Genomic DNA, 18903 nt, shown 5'->3' with positions numbered 1-18903 from the left:
ATTCCCTAGAGTTTTTCTCTTCACTAAATTCTTGGTTTTTCCTTTTCGTCGGACCGATACGCAACCGACTCAATGGACTTTCACGAGGGAATAGCCGATAGGGACGCCAACGTTCTGGCGGCAAATCCTCTAACAGGTCCCTGGATGCATTTTCAACAGAGATAGCCTGACGTTTTGACCTGTTACCGTCTTTTTGGTTTTCCCTTGACCTGTCGTTCGCCTGCCACTCTGAGAACTAGATGGCGCCACAAAAACTAAGCATTCCCTGCTACAAGCGCTACACCCCGTAGATGTTGTGCCGCTGCTGGCGAGGCTGTGCCGCAATCTGCTGCTGGCGGCGATTGCGTCCTCCACTGCTGCGGTGGCCAAACTCCCTATCATCGTAGCCGCCGCCGACGCCCCGCCCCATGATGCGCAGCTCCGGATCGGAATGGGCACGCCCCATGGAGGGACCGAACCCGGAGTCATTGCCCGATCGCTGTGTCATCTTCATGGATCGCCGGAACGAGGGTGGCGGCTGGGAGCGGGCATACCGCTGTCCCCTCACCGACCGCTGCCTGGAGCGGGCATTCCTCGGCCGCTTGGCCGTCCGCGTGCACACATAGCAGCAGATGCGCCAGTAGAGAAAACTATGAAAGAGAGAAGTGGTGTGGAGTGGAGTCATTAGCGGCGGAGTCACGCAGCTGTGGAGATGTCAGCGCGCAGAGGCTCACCGGAATGACGTGGCCATCACATCCCCAATGTTGGACAGGCAGATGAGCATCAGCGGGATGCCGACGATGGCATAGAAATCGTTGTCACCTTGCCCCAGTCGGATTTTAAGGTCTTTTAAGGCTTTATTTAGCTGTCACAAAGTTGAAAAGAGTAAACGTGTACATTTCCAAGGGCTGGAAACAAAAGTTTCACACCATATTTTGGGTGGCATCATTTTTACGCGCTAAAAAGTGAATTTTGAGTTTTGTGCTGTAAAATGGACACATCGAACAACGTACGCCTGCAACTTCAGCAGCAGCAGGCATGCAAATCGAATCAAAACATTCAGGTCTATGTGCGCGTTAGGTGAGTGCCCCATCTTCGGGTAGTAGATCGCCCAATAAGTACGATTTCCATCCCTGCAGGCCGCTGAATGCACGCGATCGATGCATACGCTCCGCAGAGGTTGTGGATGTGCTCAATCCACGCGAGATCCTCACGCCACACCCTCGACTCGAAGTTGACGAAGAAGTTTACGTTTGATCGGAGCTTCGGCCCCGAGTCCAAGCAATGCGATTTCTATGCGGTGGTGGTGTCGCCCCTGATCGAAGAGGTGCTAAGCGGCTACAATTGCACGGTGTTCGCGTACGGACAGACGGGTACTGAACAGAATAGAACAGAAATAAGGTGAAAACTGGCACAGGGAGAGCTTTTGGTCGTGGCTCACCCAATTCCTGGCTCAGATGCTGCTTGGAGGCCGCCTGCTGCTCCAAATAGAGACTCAGGCTGCCGCCAATCACCTCCAGATTGTCCTGCATGCGATCCTTGAACTGATGCAGGCACCTTCGCCGTTCGATGGTGCCATGAAGCTGCTCCGTTTCATTGGTGGCCAGATCTGCCACGGTCAGGATTTTGTGCGCCTGCGTCGTGAGCGTCTCCTCCGTTTTCATGTGCGAGGCCACCAGCTGTTTCTTCTCCTTGTAGCGGCGCTTGGTCTTCGTGAGGACCTTCTTTGTCAGCAGTAGACTCCCCTTGGTGTCGGTTAGGTGCTGCTCCGTTTTCTTCAGCTCCTGGGTCTTCTCCACGAGACTCAGGCTCACCTCGTTGAAGGTCTTCTCCTTCGACTGCAGCTCATCTTTGAGGGCCCTCAGCAGCAACATCTTCTCGTTGAGCTCTCGATTCTGCGAGTCCATTTTCATGGTCATCTCCCCGTAGGTCTCCTCCGCCAGATAGATGCCATTCTTGTCTCGCGCTGCGAGGTGATCTCGCTTCAGTTTGTCAATCTCCTCGGTATACTCCTTGAGGACCGTTTTCTTGGTTAGCTTCTGATTGACTTCTGGCTTATTCTGGATATTCTTCGCCCGATGCGCGTACTCCAGCGTGCTGAGTGTCTCGTTAATGTCCTTGTGCCCTGGCGAGATGGTGGCAATGATCGAGGTCTTTGTCCGGCCGCCCAGCGACTCCTGCAGCAGGCACGTCAGCTTCGATTCGCGGTACGGGACATGGGGGCCCGATCCACCAGAGCGGTAATCACACGGCCCAGAGTCAGGAGGCTCTGGTTGATTTTGACCGTCTCGCGCACGCGTATCCCCTTCTCGTTGCCCGCCTTGGAGACGTTCTCGTTGCCCGCCAGATCCAACAGATTGAGTTTTCCGATCTTCAGCATATCCTCGCCATCGATGCCGTTCTCACGAATAGGCACCACTATGGAGAAGACGGTGTGGCTGCGCGAGGACTGCGCGTTCATCAGGGTGGTCGCGGTCTTGCGTCGCTCCTTGCCCTTCTCCAGGAGCTTGTAGACATCGTCCTTGCTCTGGACAGTGATCTCCTCGAGGCCCTGGATGATCACCGAACCCTTCTTTGTGCTGTCGTCGAAGATGCGTGTCTTTGTGGAGTCATCGGTGGAGAGGAGGTCGCACAGCTCCTCGTTGTACAGCTCCAGTTAGGAGATGCGCATCGTAATCTCAACTTCCATCATGCGGAGTTCGTCGAAAAGGTGACTCAAGGCACGCGGTATGATGCCCACATCAGAGTCCTACGAAAAGGGCCAAAGACAAAAGGCAGGTAGAGCAGCAATTAACGTTTGAACCGCCTCCCTCGTCCGATTCTAGGAATTAGAAAACCAGTTCCCCTCCACTCACATCTTCCCAAGAGGACTTCAACTCCGCGGTCTCATTCCCCACCATCGTGTGCGTCTTGCCAGTAGCCGTCTGTCCGTACGCGAACACCGTGCAATTGTAGCCGCTTAGCACCTCTTCGATCAGGGGCGACACCACCACCGCATAGACATCGCATTGCTTGGACTCGGGGCCGAAGCTCCGATCAAACGTAAACTTCTTCGTCAACTTCGAGTCGAGGGTGTAGCGTGTGAGGATCTCGCGTGGATTGAGCACATCCACAACCTCTGCGGAGCGTATGCATCGCTCGCGTGCATTCAGCGGCCTGCAGGGATGGAAATCGTACTTATTGGGCGATCTACTACCCGTAGATGGGGCACTCACCTAACGCGCACATAGACCTGAATGTTTTGATTCGATTTGCGTGCCTGCTGCTGCTGAAAAATCACTTTTTAGCGCGTAAAAATGATGCCACCCAAAATATGGTGTGAAACTTTTGTTTCCAGCACTTAGAAATGTACACGTTTACTCTTTTCAACTTTGTGACAGTTAAATAAAGCCTTAAAAGACCTTAAAATCCGACTGGGGCAAGGTGACAACGATTTCTATGCCATCGTCGGCATCCCGCTGATGCTCATCTGCCTGTCCAACATTGGGGATGTGATTTTTATACCCGATACTCAAAATGAGGGGTACATTAGATTTGTGGTAAAAGTGGATGTGTGTAACGTCCAGAAGGAATCGTTTCCGACCCCATAAAGTATATATATTCTTGATCAGCATCAATAGCCGAGTCGATTGAGCCCTGTCTGTCTGTCCGTCTGTCCGTCCGTCCGTCCGTCCGTCCGTCCGTCCGTCCGTCCGTCCGTCCTCTTCAGCGCCTATTGTTCAAAGACTATAAAAGCTAGAGCAACGATGTTTTGGACCCAGACATCTGTGAAATGTCACTGCTACAAAAATATTTCAAAACTTCGCCCTGCCCACTTCCGCCCCCACAAAGGACGAAAATCTGTGGAGTCCACAATTTCGACGATACGATAAAACCAAAAACGCAGAATCGGTGAGGATGACCATAGCTTCTACAGTGCAAAATCTGAACCAGATCGTATAATGATTATAGCCAGAATCAAGAAAACAATTTCATTCTTTCTCGCTCTGTATCTCTCTAACACACAGGTTTCATGGTCGGTTTTGTCAATTGCAAAATATGAGTTCAAGGATCTCAGAACCTATAAGAGCCAGAGCAACCAAATTTGGTATCCACACTCCTGTGATATCGGACCTTGACCGTTTCGTGTCCAAATTTCGCCACACCCCCTTCCGCCCCCGCAAAGGACGAAAATCTGGGGCATCCACAAATCTCAGAGACTATTAAGGCTAGAGTAACCAAATTTGGTATCCGCACTTCTGTTAGATCTCACTATAAAACGTATATCTCAGAATTTCGCCTCACCCCCTTCCGCCCCAACAAAAGACGAAAATCTGTTGCATCCACAATATTGCACATTCGAGAAAACTAAAAACGCAGAATCATAGATAATGACCATATCTATCAGATTGCTGAATCTGGATCAGATCGAATCATTTTTGTAGCCAAAAGCAGGAAGTCAATTTTCAGTGGCTACGCAGCGCCCGACGTCACGCTCAGACTGATTTTCTGTCTCTCTCGCACGCACTCTTTGTCGTGTGGTTCAATATTAGCGGCGTCTGCCGCAGGAGAGTCATACTGACTTAGTATCGGGTATAACTGTAGAGTTGCGGTGTCCGCAGCAACTCACAACGTTCCACCTCGTTTTTTATTGTAGGAAATTAATTTTTCAGATTGGCGGTTAGTACCGGCTTAAACTTCGGGCAATCGTTTGGGTACCTGTCTGAACCCCAATACGAAAGCTCGCAACAACAATTTCCCCGATATTAGGGCCTCCGCCCGCGGCAAGGGACTTATGCTCCTCGCCCAACTACAGCTCCGTACCAAAAATTCCCAGCGCTAGGCCGAGCAGCACAAAGCGGGAGGCGTAAAAGATCGGCTCATCAGTCGCTTTGCGGGCGCGAGCCACTTATGTGTCACGGACCCGCGATATATTGGAGGCCGTCCAATTCTGCGGAAATTATTAAAGCTATGTAAACGGTCAGCCAATTTCTACCCGAAATATAGATCTGGGTCTCGACCTATTTTCGTTTCCCCATACGAAGTGCCGAGGAGTGCCCAGATGTGAAGCCGGCGGCAACGACTGTCGTTTTTTATAACCGATACTCAAAATGAGTATTGGGGTATATTAGATTTGTGGTAAAAGTGGATGTGTGTAACGTCCAGAAGGAATCGTTTCCGACCCCATAAAGTATATATATTCTTGATCAGCATCAATAGCCGAGTCGATTGAGCCCTGTCTGTCTGTCCGTCTGTCCGTCCGTCCGTCCGTCCGTCCGTCCGTCCGTCCCCTTCAGCGCCTAGTGCTCAAAGACTATAAGAGCTAGAGCAACGATGTTTTGGATCCAGACTTCTGTGATATGTCACTGCTACAAAAATATTTCAAAACTTCGCCCCGCCTACTTCCGCCCCCACAAAGGACGAAAATCTGTGGCATCCACATTTTGAAATATACGATAAAACCAAAAACGCAGAATCGTAGAGGATGACTATATGTTCTAGAGTGTAAAATCTCAACCAGATCGTATAATTATTATAGCCAGAATCAAGAAAACAATTTCATTCTTTCTCGCTCTGTCTCTCTCTAACACACAGGTTTCATGGTCGGCTTTGCCAATTGCAAAATATGAGTTCAAGGATCTCAGAACCTATAAGAGCCAGAGCAACCAAATTTGGTATCCACACTCCTGTGATATCTGACCTTGACCGTTTCGTGTCCAAATTTCGCCACACCCCCTTCCGCCCCCGCAAAGGACGAAAATCTGGGGCATCCACAAATCTCAGAGACTATTAAGGTTAGAGTAACCAAATTTGGTATCCGCACTCCTGTTAGATCTCACTATAAAACGTATATCTCAGAATTTCGCCCCACCCCCTTCCGCCCCCACAAAGAACGAAAATCTGTTGCATCCACAGTATTGCACATTCGAGAAAACTAAAAACGCAGAATCATAGATAATGACCATATCTATCAGATTGCTGAATCTGGATCAGATCGGATCATTTTTGTAGCCAAAAGCAGGAAATCAATTTGCAGTGGCCACGCAGCGCCCGACGTCACGCTCAGAATGATTTTCTGTCTCTCTCGCACGCACTCTTTGTCGTGTGGTTCAATATTAGCGGCGTCTGCCGCAGGAGAGCCATACTGACTTAGTATCGGGTATAACTGTAGAGTTGCGGTGTACGCAGCAACTCACAACGTTCCCCCTCGTTTGATTTGTAAACTTGCTCAGGGCACTTAGTGTGACCCTGAAGCGTACTTTATTAATGTTCTTATTACTTTTTTTTTTTTTTTTTGGTTTTAAATCATCTCAAGGATGATCGGAATTTTGATCGTAGCACTGTAGCCACATTGATCAGATACTGGTGATGTAGTTTTTTCGAGTTTGACAGGTCTGTATATAAAAAAAAGAGGAAAATTACTTAACTGTTTTAGAAAATAAACTGAAATTACTTTATAACATGATGAAGAAAAAAGGGGTCAAAAGTTTAAGTCGGCAGTTTTGATGAAGATTGCCAGCTCTCTGAGATGTAGCGGCTCTTTTTTTATTAATAATTGATGTAAATTGTTATAATATTTAAAGATTTTGAATTTCCTTCTGAGCCCGGCAAATCTTTGGCAATCGAAGATCAGGTGTTCGGCTTATTCAGTTACATTGCACGTTTCGCAGATATTTGAGTCAATTGCTTTGATTCTGTGTAGGAAGACTTTGTCGTACGTGTGTCCCGTCATAAGTCTGTTAATGGTCTTGATGCTTTTAGCATTCCATTTAAGAGAAAAATGCCAGGGTTTACTGGGTATGTCTGGAAATATGTCTATGAGGCTGGATCCCTTCGTCCTACACTTCGTCCTGTAGTCCTCATTCCATTTGTATACTAAAAAGTTCCTAATTTCTCTTTGAGCCTCCTTGTAGCTGTATTTTATATTTATTGTAAACCCCTCACTTGTAGCAGCCTTTGCTGCTATGTCAGTCTTTTCGTTGATGGCCACACCCTTGTGACCAGGGACCCATAGAATGTCAAGTTTCTGAATGTCTGATTGGTTAATTATGTTGTGAATATCATTCTCTAGGTACGAGTCTGTATTCTTATTTTTAATTAAATTAATAGCTCCTAATCCATCACTTAAAATCAAAGCCTTTTTGTAATTATATTTAAGACATAGTTCGCAGGCCTTTTTAAGGCCTACGAGTTCGGCACCTACTGATGATAATCTGTTTTCTATTTTGTACTTGTGAATATTTCCACTAGGCCTATTTCTACTATTCCTATGCCACATGTACTTTCTGTAACTGAGGCATCTGTTGATAGAATGTTCCAGTCGTCCTTTCTGTACTTGTTCAGAATCTCATAAAATATAGTTTTTATTTCTTCATTCGAGTATTCTTCTTTACCCTTAGTTACAAATTTATCTAATACATGGATTTTGTTACATGTGTTAACACTATCACATTCTTGAGTGTTTACAAAGATGGAATTAAACTCTCTTAAAGTACGTGTGTAACTCGTATCCGCTTTTGAGCGTATTAGCTCGTCAAACATTGTTGGATTGAACCTTTTTTTTTTAAGCAGTTCTTTGGCTGTAAGCCATTTCGCCCTGAAAACAGGTGGCATTACACCAGCGAGGACAAAAATTTCGTGTTTGCTTGTGTCAGGTGGCACCCCAACACACCTTCTGAGTGATTTAGCTTGCGCTATTTCTATATCTTTACTTGCTCCAGATCCCATGTCTGAAAAACTTGTGATAGCATATTCTTGTTTTGTTCTAATAAAAGCTTTGAAGATGTTGGTACTTGTTTTAGGTTTTAGACCTGATTTGATAGTAGTCGCAAGCTGGAGGAGTCTGTTGCATTTTTTTGTTTGTTCTTTAACCATTTTTACATGACTGACATTTGACATGTTTGCGCTAATCAGTCTGCCTAAGAAACGGATATCTTTTCGATTTGGTATAGGCACATTTCTAGCAGAAATATTTACCGCTCTGACCTGTCTTTTTCCTACATTCATTGCTGCAGATTTGCTTGGATTGATGCTAAAACCGAGATCACCACATAGAAGGTTAAAGTCATTTAGTTTTTTATTAAAGTTTTCAACCGCTACAGTAAACTCTCTGTTGTGAGAGATTATAACGAAGTCATCTGCAAATTGCATCATATGAGTATTTCTATCACAGATCTGATGTAGTCTTTTTGTGTATACATTAAAAAGGAGGGGCGACAGACAAGAGCCCTGTGGGATTCCTCCCTGAACTACCTGAACAGCTTCCCCTATTTTCAGTAGTCTCATAGACATAAAACTGATGATCCAGTCAATGTATGTTTTAGGAAAACACTTATTTTCCATTAGTCTTTTTAAGAATTTCAGGTTGACACAATTGTAGGCATTGTTGAGGTCAACAACTACAAGAGTAACGTGTTCCTTGTTCTTTTTCTTTGCCGCTACCACATTGATGACATCATTTATGCACATCGCTGCAGACTTGTTTTTTTGGTATGCATAAGATCTGTAGCGTATAATCTTGTTTTCTTGTATATGCTTTTCCAGCCTGGCTTTCACCATGCCATTTACTGTCTTGGCTAGAACCGAAATGAGGATTATGGGTCGAAAATGTTTTAAGTCAGTCAGATCCATGTTTTTTTTCGGTATTGGTACAATTCTGATAGATCTCCATTCGACTGGAAAATCGCACATAGCCACTCGACGGTTGTAAAAATGTACAAGTTCTGTCTTTATACTAGTGTTAAGAGCACTCAGCATCTCGTATGTGATGTGATCTATTCCTCCTGCCGTTTTTCTGTTTCTGACTAACACAGCCTCTAACTCTTCCAAGGAAAAGAAAGGATTTTCATTGTTTCTTGGTTGAGTACATTTCTTCGTCTACATCCTTTGCTTCTGAGGTTATTTGTTCGTTAAGGAATTCCAAGTATGGCCCAGCTTTGTCAGGGTCGAAAATTTCTGGGGTGTCCTCTTGACAGTTTTTTAGATTTCTGAGGAATCTCCAGGCTTCTCTTGAGTTCGATTTTACATTTAACTCTGTTAACTTCCTGGCATAGCTAGTTCTTTTGGCAATTTTAACAGATTTTTTCCATTTAACCTTGAGGTTAACAGCAGAACAATAATTTTGAAAGGATGGTTCTGAAGCTGCCTTCTTCTGCGACTCTGCAAACTCCCTGAATAATTTGGCTAAATTCTCGTCCCACCATAATTTTGGACATTTGTTTTTGATTTCATAAGTAGCTGCTTTTATTTCCTGTTGGATGTTCTTCGCTAAATTATCCATATCTTTGTCGGCCTCAAACTGGCTTAGCTTTTTCAGTAGCCTGTTTTTGGCAAGGAAAGTTTTGAGTTTGTGTTGATATCCTGCTGTTTCAAAGGTTATTGGGTGATGGTGGCTGCCTCCTAGGTAAAACTATTCGCATTTCCTATTCTCTATATGAATACCCTTTGTGAAAGTTAAATCGAGTACAGACCCTGATGTTGAGTCGATGTGTCTTCTGAATGTGAGACAGTGGTCATTTGCTAGACTGTAGCCAGCATTTGATATAGCTTGCATGAGAAAAGTTCCCTTTCCACTGTTGGTTCTGTCTCCAGAAAAGGTATGTCTTGCGTTAAAATCTCCTGCAATTATGACTTTTCCGAATGCATCTAAATATTCAAGGAGATTGTTAATCGCTTGCTTGAAGGATGCAAGAGACAACAAAGGTTCAAAATATACTGAGGTGATAAAAAATTTATCTTTGTTGTTGATGGTACTAGGTACCAATCTTGATCTACAAAAGAAGTTTTTTTACAATTCTTAGGCCGACAGGGTCCCGTGAGTACCGTCCGGCGATAGCCTAGGTACTCTCGGCGATACTTGCCGGTATTTCCGCATAGCAAAGTCCCCTTTCCGCGTCGTAGTAATTCTTCGGCCGACAGGGTCCCGTAAGTACCGTCCGGCGATAGCCTAGGTACTCTCGGCGATACTTGTCGGTATTCCCTCATAGCATAGTCCCCCTTTCCGCTTCGTAGTAACTCTCAGGCCGGCGGGGTCCCGTAAGTACTGTCCGGCGATAGCCTAGGTCCTCTCGGCGACACCTGTCGGTATTATCGCATAGTAAAGACCTCCGTATTGATTCTGAGTTCGGTGGGGCCCTGAAGGCGCTATTTGGCGATTTGGTGTTCTCGGTGAAACCAACTGCCCCGTCCCACGCTACGATCGCCCCCGTCCGCGGGACTGCGGCCCCGTCCCCCATCGTCGGTCCGAAATACGGAGTCCCGGCAAATTATAAATATTGCTGTAATTTCGACCCTGGAGTAGACTGAGATATGTACCCCAGCCCAGGATCGCTTCCTTGCAAAAGTTAAGGTAACACTAGACTTAACATTAACATGTGTTTTCTTTTACAATGGATTGCGTCTTTTCAGTCCGTTCCCGTCCTCGGAGCGGGCTTAATATATGTGGCGGCGCAAGGCTGATCCTCATATCAGCATCAGCATAGGCCCTGTAATTGGCTGGGTGCGTACCGCCGCAACTTTGGCATTTAGCTGGGTGCGGTGGACGAACCCCCCGCCCTTTACACAGACGAAGCCGCGTTGACAGAAGTTGTTAAACCGCCGCAACTTTGGCATTTAGCTGGGTGCGGTGGACGAAACCACCGCACTTTACACAGACGAAGCCGCGTTGACAGAAGTTGTTAAACCGCCGCAATTTTCGCATTTAGCTGGGTGCGGTGGACGAAACCACCGCACTTTACACAGGCGAAGCCGCGTTGACAGTAGTTGTGTGTGGTTTAAGAAATCTTTGTGTTTTATGATTCTCTTTGTGGTTTGTGATTTGAATATATGTTTAGTGGCGCACAGAATTTTAATTTACATTGGCGAGAAAGAGGAAATAAAGCTTGTCGGTAGTGGTTGGGAAGGGGAATGTGAATGTGTGTGGGGCGAGTTGGGAAAATGTCTGCTTGGCTTGGCGTCGGAATTTTAATGTATTCCTTATTGGCGTTAATTACGAATTTTTAACAGTTTAGTTGGGTGGCAAACAAGTTAAGGGGCTCGTTAGTCGCCCGACGTGTCATACCGCGTACAAAAGTGGCCGTGTGTCCATGGCTGGCCAGCATTTCGGTGATGTATTGAGTCTCAATACCCACGCTACAAGGAGTGGAAACAGCAGCCGAGAGAGAGAGCGATCCCAATACCCACGCTACACGAAGGAGAAGCAGCAGCCAGAACAAGAGCCACGAAGAGGGGAATAGTCGGATCTCTCCCACTCCGACCAGTGACGCCGATGTGATCAACAACTCTCCCCGGCCAGCCCGAAGCCAACGCCTACAAGGGAGACCGAGAGAGAGGCCGCCGTCGCGAAACTGAGAGAGAGTTTTTCATTTAAAACAATGGGGGGAGCAACACCGGAACCAGATCCCACAGGAACCACGACGAGCATCACTAGCATTAATACCGACGTCACACGAAGGGGAAATCGCAGCCAAGAGAGAGCCAGGGCTGGAGCGATCCCATACCTTTGTCACACGAAGGGGAAATGGTAGCCGAGAGCGATCCCAATACCCACGCTACAAGGAGGGGAAACAGCAGCCGAGGAACTCCAGCGCCACCGCTGTATATGTACTAAATTCAAATAATACATGCCATATTTTACATTTTACATGTAGTTTAGTTGCAGTGTTTTTGGCTGAACAATGGGAAGGTAACACTAGTTATAGTAGTGGTAGGTATTCGGTATTTTTTTATGCAAGTATTTTGAGTAAAGAAAGTTAAGGTAACACTAGACTTAACATTAACATGTGTTTTCTTTTACAATGGATTGCGTCTTTTCAGTCCGTTCCCGTCCTCGGAGCGGGCTTCATATAAGTGGCGGCGCAAGGCTGATCCTCATATCAGCATCAGCATAGGCCCTGTAGTTGCATGGGTGCGTACCGCCGCAACTTTGGCATTTAGCTGGGTGCGGTGGACGAAACCACCGCACTTTACACAGACGAAGCCGCGGTGACAGAAGTTGTTAAACCGCCGCAACTTTGGCATTTAGCTGGGTGCGGTGGACGAAACCACCGCACTTTACACAGACGAAGCCGCGTTGACAGAAGTTGTTAAACCGCCGCAATTTTCGCATTTAGCTGGGTGCGGTGGACGAAACCACCGCACTTTACACAGGCGAAGCCGCGTTGACAGTAGTTGTGTGTGGTTTAAGAAATCTTTGTGTTTTATGATTCTCTTTGTGGTTTGTGATTTGAATATATGTTTAGTGGCGCACAGAATTTTAATTTACATTGGCGAGAAAGAGGAAATAAAGCTTGTCGGTAGTGGTTGGGAAGGGGAATGTGAATGTGTGTGGGGCGAGTTGGGAAAATGGCTGCTTGGCTTGGCGTCGGCATTTTAATGTATTCCTTATTGGCGTTAATTAAGAATTTTTAACAGTTTAGTTGGGCGGCAAACAAGTTAAGGGGCTCGTTAGTCGCCCGACGTGTCACATCTGCCTCGTCGGTCATCTGTAACTGTATCTGTATCTGTACAAAGGAGACTAGAATTTCTTAGATCTGTGTTCTTCTACCATCCTCTACATGGATTGGTTCCACATTAATCCTAAAGATGCACAAATTTTATAGCTTGAACAAAAAAAAAAAAAACATACAATAATCGCATATCACATATTATGTTTTTTGTGGAGAGGGGAAGGGGAGGGTTCCAAAGTATTTACACGGTCCAATGTTTGCACGGGTAATATAATGGAGATTCCTTGGTAAAGATTTTATTCGTAATTTATTCGCCCAACTATCGAGAAAGACTCGCGTGTGCCGTACGATACGATCCATTACGATACGATATCTCTGTGGGCTATATATGTATGTATATTGATGTGTGCATATGTATGTACAATCCGAAGAGAGGATTACTCTTGTTTTGTTCTCTTTCCTAGATGATAATATCGTATCAGTGGTTCTGGAAGGGGGTGCTTAAACCTACGACGAAAGCTATAATCCAGTGGATGGGTCGGAATAGGTGTCCTGTTCCTCCGCTCAGACATAGACCTCTTCTGTCTTGGCCTCGGGACTGTGTATGGCGAGGGTTGAGGTAGCACTCGTGGCCGTTGCCGTTGCCGTGGCGCCGCTCTGGGGCAGGGCGATCGTGCCACCGGATGAAGAGTTATCCACTGTGGGGGCTCCTGCCGAACGCAACGAGGAGCGCACTGTGGGGTCCTGCAGGTTGAAGCTCAGACTGAAGCTGTTGTTCCGCGAAATGTTGCCGTTGCCGCTGCCGTTCAGGGGCTTCACGGACAGGAGGGTCGTGGTGGTGATGCCGCCGCCGCCGCCCGCACCCGGCCCCACGGTCATGCCGTTGCTGGAGCCACTGTTGCTGTAGCCGTCCTGCTCCTGGGCCAGGTCCACGATGGACAGGGACGAGGGGAAGCGCTGAATGGAGAGCGAGACGGGGATCGTGGTGATGACGTCATTGGGCTCGTAGCCACTGGCCGTTGTCGTGATGGTCGGCAGCTGGGCGTTCGCCGCGATGGGAAGGATGCTCAGGGTCCCCGTGGGAATGGTGTACCCGCCGCCGCTGCGGTTGGCCATCGTGAAGGGAAACGACAGCGTGGTGATGTTCGTGGCAGCGGAGAGGGCTACGGAATCGAGAATCGAAGGGAGAGAGATTGTGGTTGGAGTATCTGAATCTGCATCTGCGGGAGTATCTGTGCCCGGTACTCACTGCTGTGAACTCGCTGTAAATGATGACCACTGCGGGCAGGGTCAACGCCTTGACGCAGCACATGAGGAACCCAAAGAAGAGCCACGCGATCTCCCCGCAGGTGGAGAAGCGGAAGAGCTGCAGGAAGCCGATCGGCTGTGTGGGCTCCAGTCCTGCGGCCACCGGCGCCTCATCCAGGGACTTGCCATCGGTTGTCGTCGTGCCAGAAGCCTCGTCCATCTATCGGTACGACGAAGGACGGAGGAATAGTGTTACTCGAGCCAAGACCCGCGATTTATTCACAGACACGGACAGAGACAGACGGCACGCAAAGGTTAATTCAATTACTGCCACACTCTCAGAGGCATGTATCTGTATCTGTGGCTGTGGCAAGGGTACAGCAGCTACTTTGTATCTTTTGCCATAGTTCTCTCTCATTGACCCGCGGGGTTAACGAGTGATAGAATCTACCGTTTATTATTGGACATTCCAACGCCAATTTGGAGCGATTCGATTCGATTCGATTCCCTTTCAGAGGCCCTTACAGAAATCTGTGTGGCGCCATTCGCCCCCTGCCCCCTCTCCTTGTCGTGGGATGGATGATCACCTTTTAATTGATTTTCAACACTTTTTGATCCTTCAGATACTGTATCTATGCACTGATTTCTGCAGAAGATCCGTTACTGCTCACTCGGACCGCCCAAGCGCGACTGCTGGAACACCGTCCGCGGAGCCACCCATTTATGTTGATTCCCCGATGTGGATGCTGGAAAGAGTACTCGGGCTTGGGCATGAGTACTCGTGAGTGTATCGTATCAATCGCTCGCTTTGGGGTTCACAATTCTAATTGATCTCCGCTTTCCGCTCTTGGGGTAGGTTCCGCCGAAAGAGGCGCTTCAATTTACAATGAGAGCAAAAGAGACATTCTGTAGAGGGTTTTTCTTTTCTTTGCTTTTCTTTTCTTTATTCTTTTTCTATCATTTGGAGGGTGGAAGGTGCAACAATCTAAAACGGAGGCAGACTCTTGAGCCTCCTGCTGGTGCGCAGCACGAATGGTGCCGGCTGATTTGTACCGGCATTTCCTCCAGCGGGAACGACTTCGGGAGCAGCTACGGGAGCGACTCCGACCGACTCGCCTTCATCGTCCGAGCCCCGAGCATTACGCTGTCCAAAGTAGTGCGGGACGCCCGCAGTGTCATCATGTGCCGGGTGCTGCGTTCGCCCAAGGTGTTGCGCACCTTCAGGCAGCTCTTCTGCGACAGGGTTCTTTTTTTTCGCCCGTACCCAGGGCGAGGACGCGGCGCTGGCACTCGCCGAATGCCACGGCATGGCTGCTGGTGGGCCCGTCGTCCTCATTGCCGGGCCGTTCAAAAATCGTCTCGAGACCGGTGGGCCTCGACTCTGCGATGGTCTGCGATGGCGCCTGAGAACCGGTGGTCGGCGTCAGGCTGGGCTTCTTGGCCAGGCGGCTGGGACTAAGACTGGGCCTGGCGGCGCTCTGGCTCTTGCTCTTGCAGGCGCGCGGCGGCATTTGGCGCCGAACCATAGTCGCGGTTGCCACAGATCCTGTATCCCCCGGTATACTCCCGGCTGAAATGAGACGAAATGAGAAATGAGTTACGACTGTCCGATGGCCGCAGAACCGAGTACTTCCTTTACATTTAGCTTTGCCTTCAAGTTTTTTCTTTGCAGGCATTTCTCGTATCTTTTTCCGGCTTTTCCGTCTCCTGGGTAAACCTTTCGACTTCTCAAACGAGCAACGAGCAACGAGCCTCTTTGGGTTGAGGGCTCTCAGTGCTCCACAGGGGAGGGGCTGAGAGGCTGGGGTGTGAGCCGCCAGCAACCAAGCGCGTTGCTTTGTTAATATTTGTGGGCAGTATATGTCTTAATTTAATTTATGTACATTTTTGTGTTTGTTTTACAATTCAACTTTAAACGACACTCAAACACACACTAGTACATTTGATGGCACATTAATTTACAAACATATAATGTGCAGCAACGAAACACTTGTAACCTCAACTAGGCCCGCAGCCAGCAGGGGGGGGGGGAAGGGAAAAAGAAAAAGAGAGGGACAAAATATTCGGCACTTTGACGGAGGGACTAAACCTCAGACACGTCTCGACTCCACAACGTTCACGACACGACTTTCCATTTGCAAGTGTGTGTGTGTGCGTGGTGTGAGTCAAGAAAGTGAAGTGGGGCCACGCTCAAAAGTATGCTGTCTCTTCTTTGTAATTCTCCCTAACTTAAAATTTGATTTGCAATCCCCTGTGAGTTCGTCAACTTGATGTTTTGTTGGCTGTAATGCGGTATGTGGTCTTCAGTCCCCTCTACTACCCTTGCCGCCTGCTGAGGGCTGACGACTAGGAATGTAGCATGTACATGTGGGCGGGCAGTTTATAGGGGCGTAGTTGTTTTATGCGAAGACTAGCATTTTTGGCTCACTTTAGGCCGTAGTGGTGGTGTGGCGGCAACTGATGCTGATTTGAAAGTCGATTTGAAACCGATAATCAATTGTCAGCACCGTTGCCGCCGAAGATTTATCACAGATTGTAATAATTTTGTAGTGGGGTGTCGGAGAACCGCACTAATTACGAAAATAACAATGGGGGGAGGGGGGCGGGAAGAAGGGGTTAAAGAAATGAGATCGAAAATTCAGAAAGTGCAGTGTTGCAACACGTAGTCAATTGAGGAATAGATAAAGAGAAAAGGTAAACAATGCAGGTGCTCTGCGTGGAAAATAAGAGGAAATATACTAAATAAAAAGAGACAAGCACTTGCAGAAATAACAATACAGATAAGTAGTAGACTGGAGTGAAGACGACGGAAAAACAGGTAATAAAAGAGATACTACACTGGAACAAAGACGAGACAAAACAGGTACAATTGATTTACGTTTACAATATTACAATAAACATAACAATTTAAAATAATGTCTATATCTTTTTCTATAATTACAGGGAAGACAAGAAACAGCGGAGCATCGGCCGGCATAGCAAAACACAATGCTTGTAAAGACATTGCGTTGCATACCGGCCGACCCCGTCGTCCCCCCTGGTCGTCGAAATTGGCGTCGTCCGAAGTCGTCAGAAGTATGTGCAATTAGCACCTCGTCGTCGTTGTGGCTGTGGCTGCCCTCTTGGAGAACCAGTGGCACTGGTCCGGCCACCAGCTGGGAGCCAGGAGTAGACGGCACACATATTACTGTGGCGACACGGGTCCGGCCGCCAAAGTGAAATGGATGTGAGTGTGTGTGTGTCTGAATGGCTGGCGGTAAGTATTTTGAGAGCCCTTTTTAATCGTATGTGTGGCTGATGGATTTTTCCTTTTCCAGGACCATAGGGCACTCTGAATGCCATGGCACTGGATCCGGCCACCAACTAAGGACGATGACGGACACGACACACATAACTCGAACGGCACAGGTCCGGCCGCCCAAGTGTAATGGGTGTTTGTGTGTGTGTGTCTGTTTTTGGCTATTCTAGCAATCACCAACGCACTGCATTCGATTTGAATTTGTCAGGCCGTATGATTTTGCAAGTGTGTATGGCAGCATTTTTATTCGTTTATGTTTTATTTAATGGCTTTAATGGCGGCAGCGTCCGTTGTTCATTTTTGTTGTGGCATGCGAGTGATATGCATACCTGCCCCGTATGATAAAGATTTTCGCCGTAATGTTTAGCCCGATAGTGTCCCGTGAGTGCTATCCGGCGATTGCCTAAGCGCTCTCGGCGATACGCGTCGGTACCCCCGACCCCCGTAGTAATTCTTAGTTCGACAGCGTCCCGTAAGTGCTATCCGGCGATTGCCTAGGCATTCTCGGCGATGCCTGTCGATATCCCCGACCCCCGTAGTAATTCTTAGTTCGGCGGCGTCCCGTAAGTGCTATCCGGCGATTGCCTAAGCATTCTCGGCGATACTTGTCGGTATTTCCGCATAGCAAAGTTCCCTTTCCGCGTCGTAGTAATTCTTAGGCGACAGGGTCCCGTAAGTACCGTCCGGCGATAGCCTAGGTACTCTCGGCGATACTTGTCGGTATTCCCGCATAGCAAAGTTCCCCTTTCCGCGTCGTAGTAATTCTTAGGCCGACAGGGTCCCGTAAGTTCCGTCCGGCGATAGCCTAGGTACTCTCGGCGATACTTGTCGGTATTCCCGCATAGCAAAGTTCCCCTTTCCGCGTCATAGTAATTCTTAGGCCGACAGGGTCCCGTGAGTACCGTCCGGCGATAGCCTAGGTACTCTCGGCGATACTTGCCGGTATTTCCGCATAGCAAAGTCCCCTTTCCGCGTCGTAGTAATTCTTAGGCCGACAGGGTCCCGTAAGTACCGTCCGGCGATAGCCTAGGTACTCTCGGCGATACTTGTCGGTATTCCCTCATAGCATAGTCCCCCTTTCCGCTTCGTAGTAACTCTCAGGCCGGCGGGGTCCCGTAAGTACTGTCCGGCGATAGCCTAGGTACTCTCTGCGACACCTGTCGGTATTATCGCATAGTAAAGACCTCCGTATTGATTCTGAGTTCGGTGGGGCCCTGAAGGCGCTATTCGGCGATAACCGGAGTGTTCTCGGTGAAACCAACTGCCCCGTCCCACGCTACGATCGCCCCCGTCCGCGGGACTGCGGCCCCGTCCCCCATCGTCGGTCCGAAATACGGAGTCCCGGCAAATTATAAATATTGCTGTAATTTCGACCCTGGAGTAGACTGAGATATGTACCCCAGCCCAGGATCGCTTCCTTACAAAAGTTAAGGTAACACTAGACTTAACATTAACATGTGTTTTCTTTTACAATGGATTGCGTCTTTTCAGTCCGTTCCCGTCCACGGGCGGCGCAAGGCTGATCCTCATATCAGCATCAGCATAGGCCCTGTAGTTGGATGGGTGCGTACCGCCGCAACTTTGGCATTTAGCTGGGTGCGGTGGACGAAACCACCGCACTTTACACAGACGAAGCCGCGTTGACAGAAGTTGTTAAACCGCCGCAACTTTGGCATTTAGCTGGGTGCGGTGGACGAAACCACCGCACTTTACACAGGCGAAGCCGCGTTGACAGTAGTTGTGTGTGGTTTAAGAAATCTTTGTGTTTTATGATTCTCTTTGTGGTTTGTGATTTGAATATATGTTTAGTGGCGCACAGAATTTTAATTTACATTGGCGAGAAAGAGGAAATAAAGCTTGTCGGTAGTGGTTGGGAAGGGGAATGTGAATGTGTGTGGGGCGAGTTGGGAAAATGGCTGCTTGGCTTGGCGTCGGAATTTTAATGTATTCCTT

At 48.0% G+C, this 18903-nt stretch overlaps 2 protein-coding genes and 1 pseudogene across 2 annotated transcripts; 1 reads left to right on the top strand and 2 right to left on the bottom strand.

Moving 5' to 3' along the window:
- Positions 1-242: 242 nt before the first annotated feature.
- LOC117194543 lies at positions 243-13965 on the bottom strand. Its single transcript, XM_033399092.1, has 4 exons — positions 13956-13965; positions 6050-6052; positions 714-963; positions 243-629 (listed from the first exon to the last, which is right to left on the bottom strand). The coding sequence occupies exons 3-4, from the start codon at positions 761-763 to the stop codon at positions 278-280; spliced, it is 402 nt and encodes a 133-aa protein (XP_033254983.1). The 5' UTR covers positions 764-963; positions 6050-6052; positions 13956-13965; the 3' UTR covers positions 243-277.
- On the top strand, positions 962-1369 carry LOC117194544 (kinesin-like protein Klp61F). Its single transcript, XM_033399093.1, has 2 exons — positions 962-1059; positions 1119-1369. The coding sequence occupies exons 1-2, from the start codon at positions 971-973 to the stop codon at positions 1234-1236; spliced, it is 207 nt and encodes a 68-aa protein (XP_033254984.1). The 5' UTR covers positions 962-970; the 3' UTR covers positions 1237-1369.
- LOC117194533 lies at positions 1303-13872 on the bottom strand (annotated as a pseudogene).
- Positions 13966-18903: the final 4938 nt, after the last annotated feature.

This window comes from Drosophila miranda (assembly GCF_003369915.1).
Source record: "Drosophila miranda strain MSH22 chromosome Y unlocalized genomic scaffold, D.miranda_PacBio2.1 Contig_Y3_pilon, whole genome shotgun sequence".
Classification (NCBI taxonomy): domain Eukaryota; kingdom Metazoa; phylum Arthropoda; class Insecta; order Diptera; family Drosophilidae; genus Drosophila; species Drosophila miranda.
The sequence above is the reverse complement of the archived record's forward strand: the minus strand, read 5'-3'. Positions and strand labels throughout refer to the sequence as shown.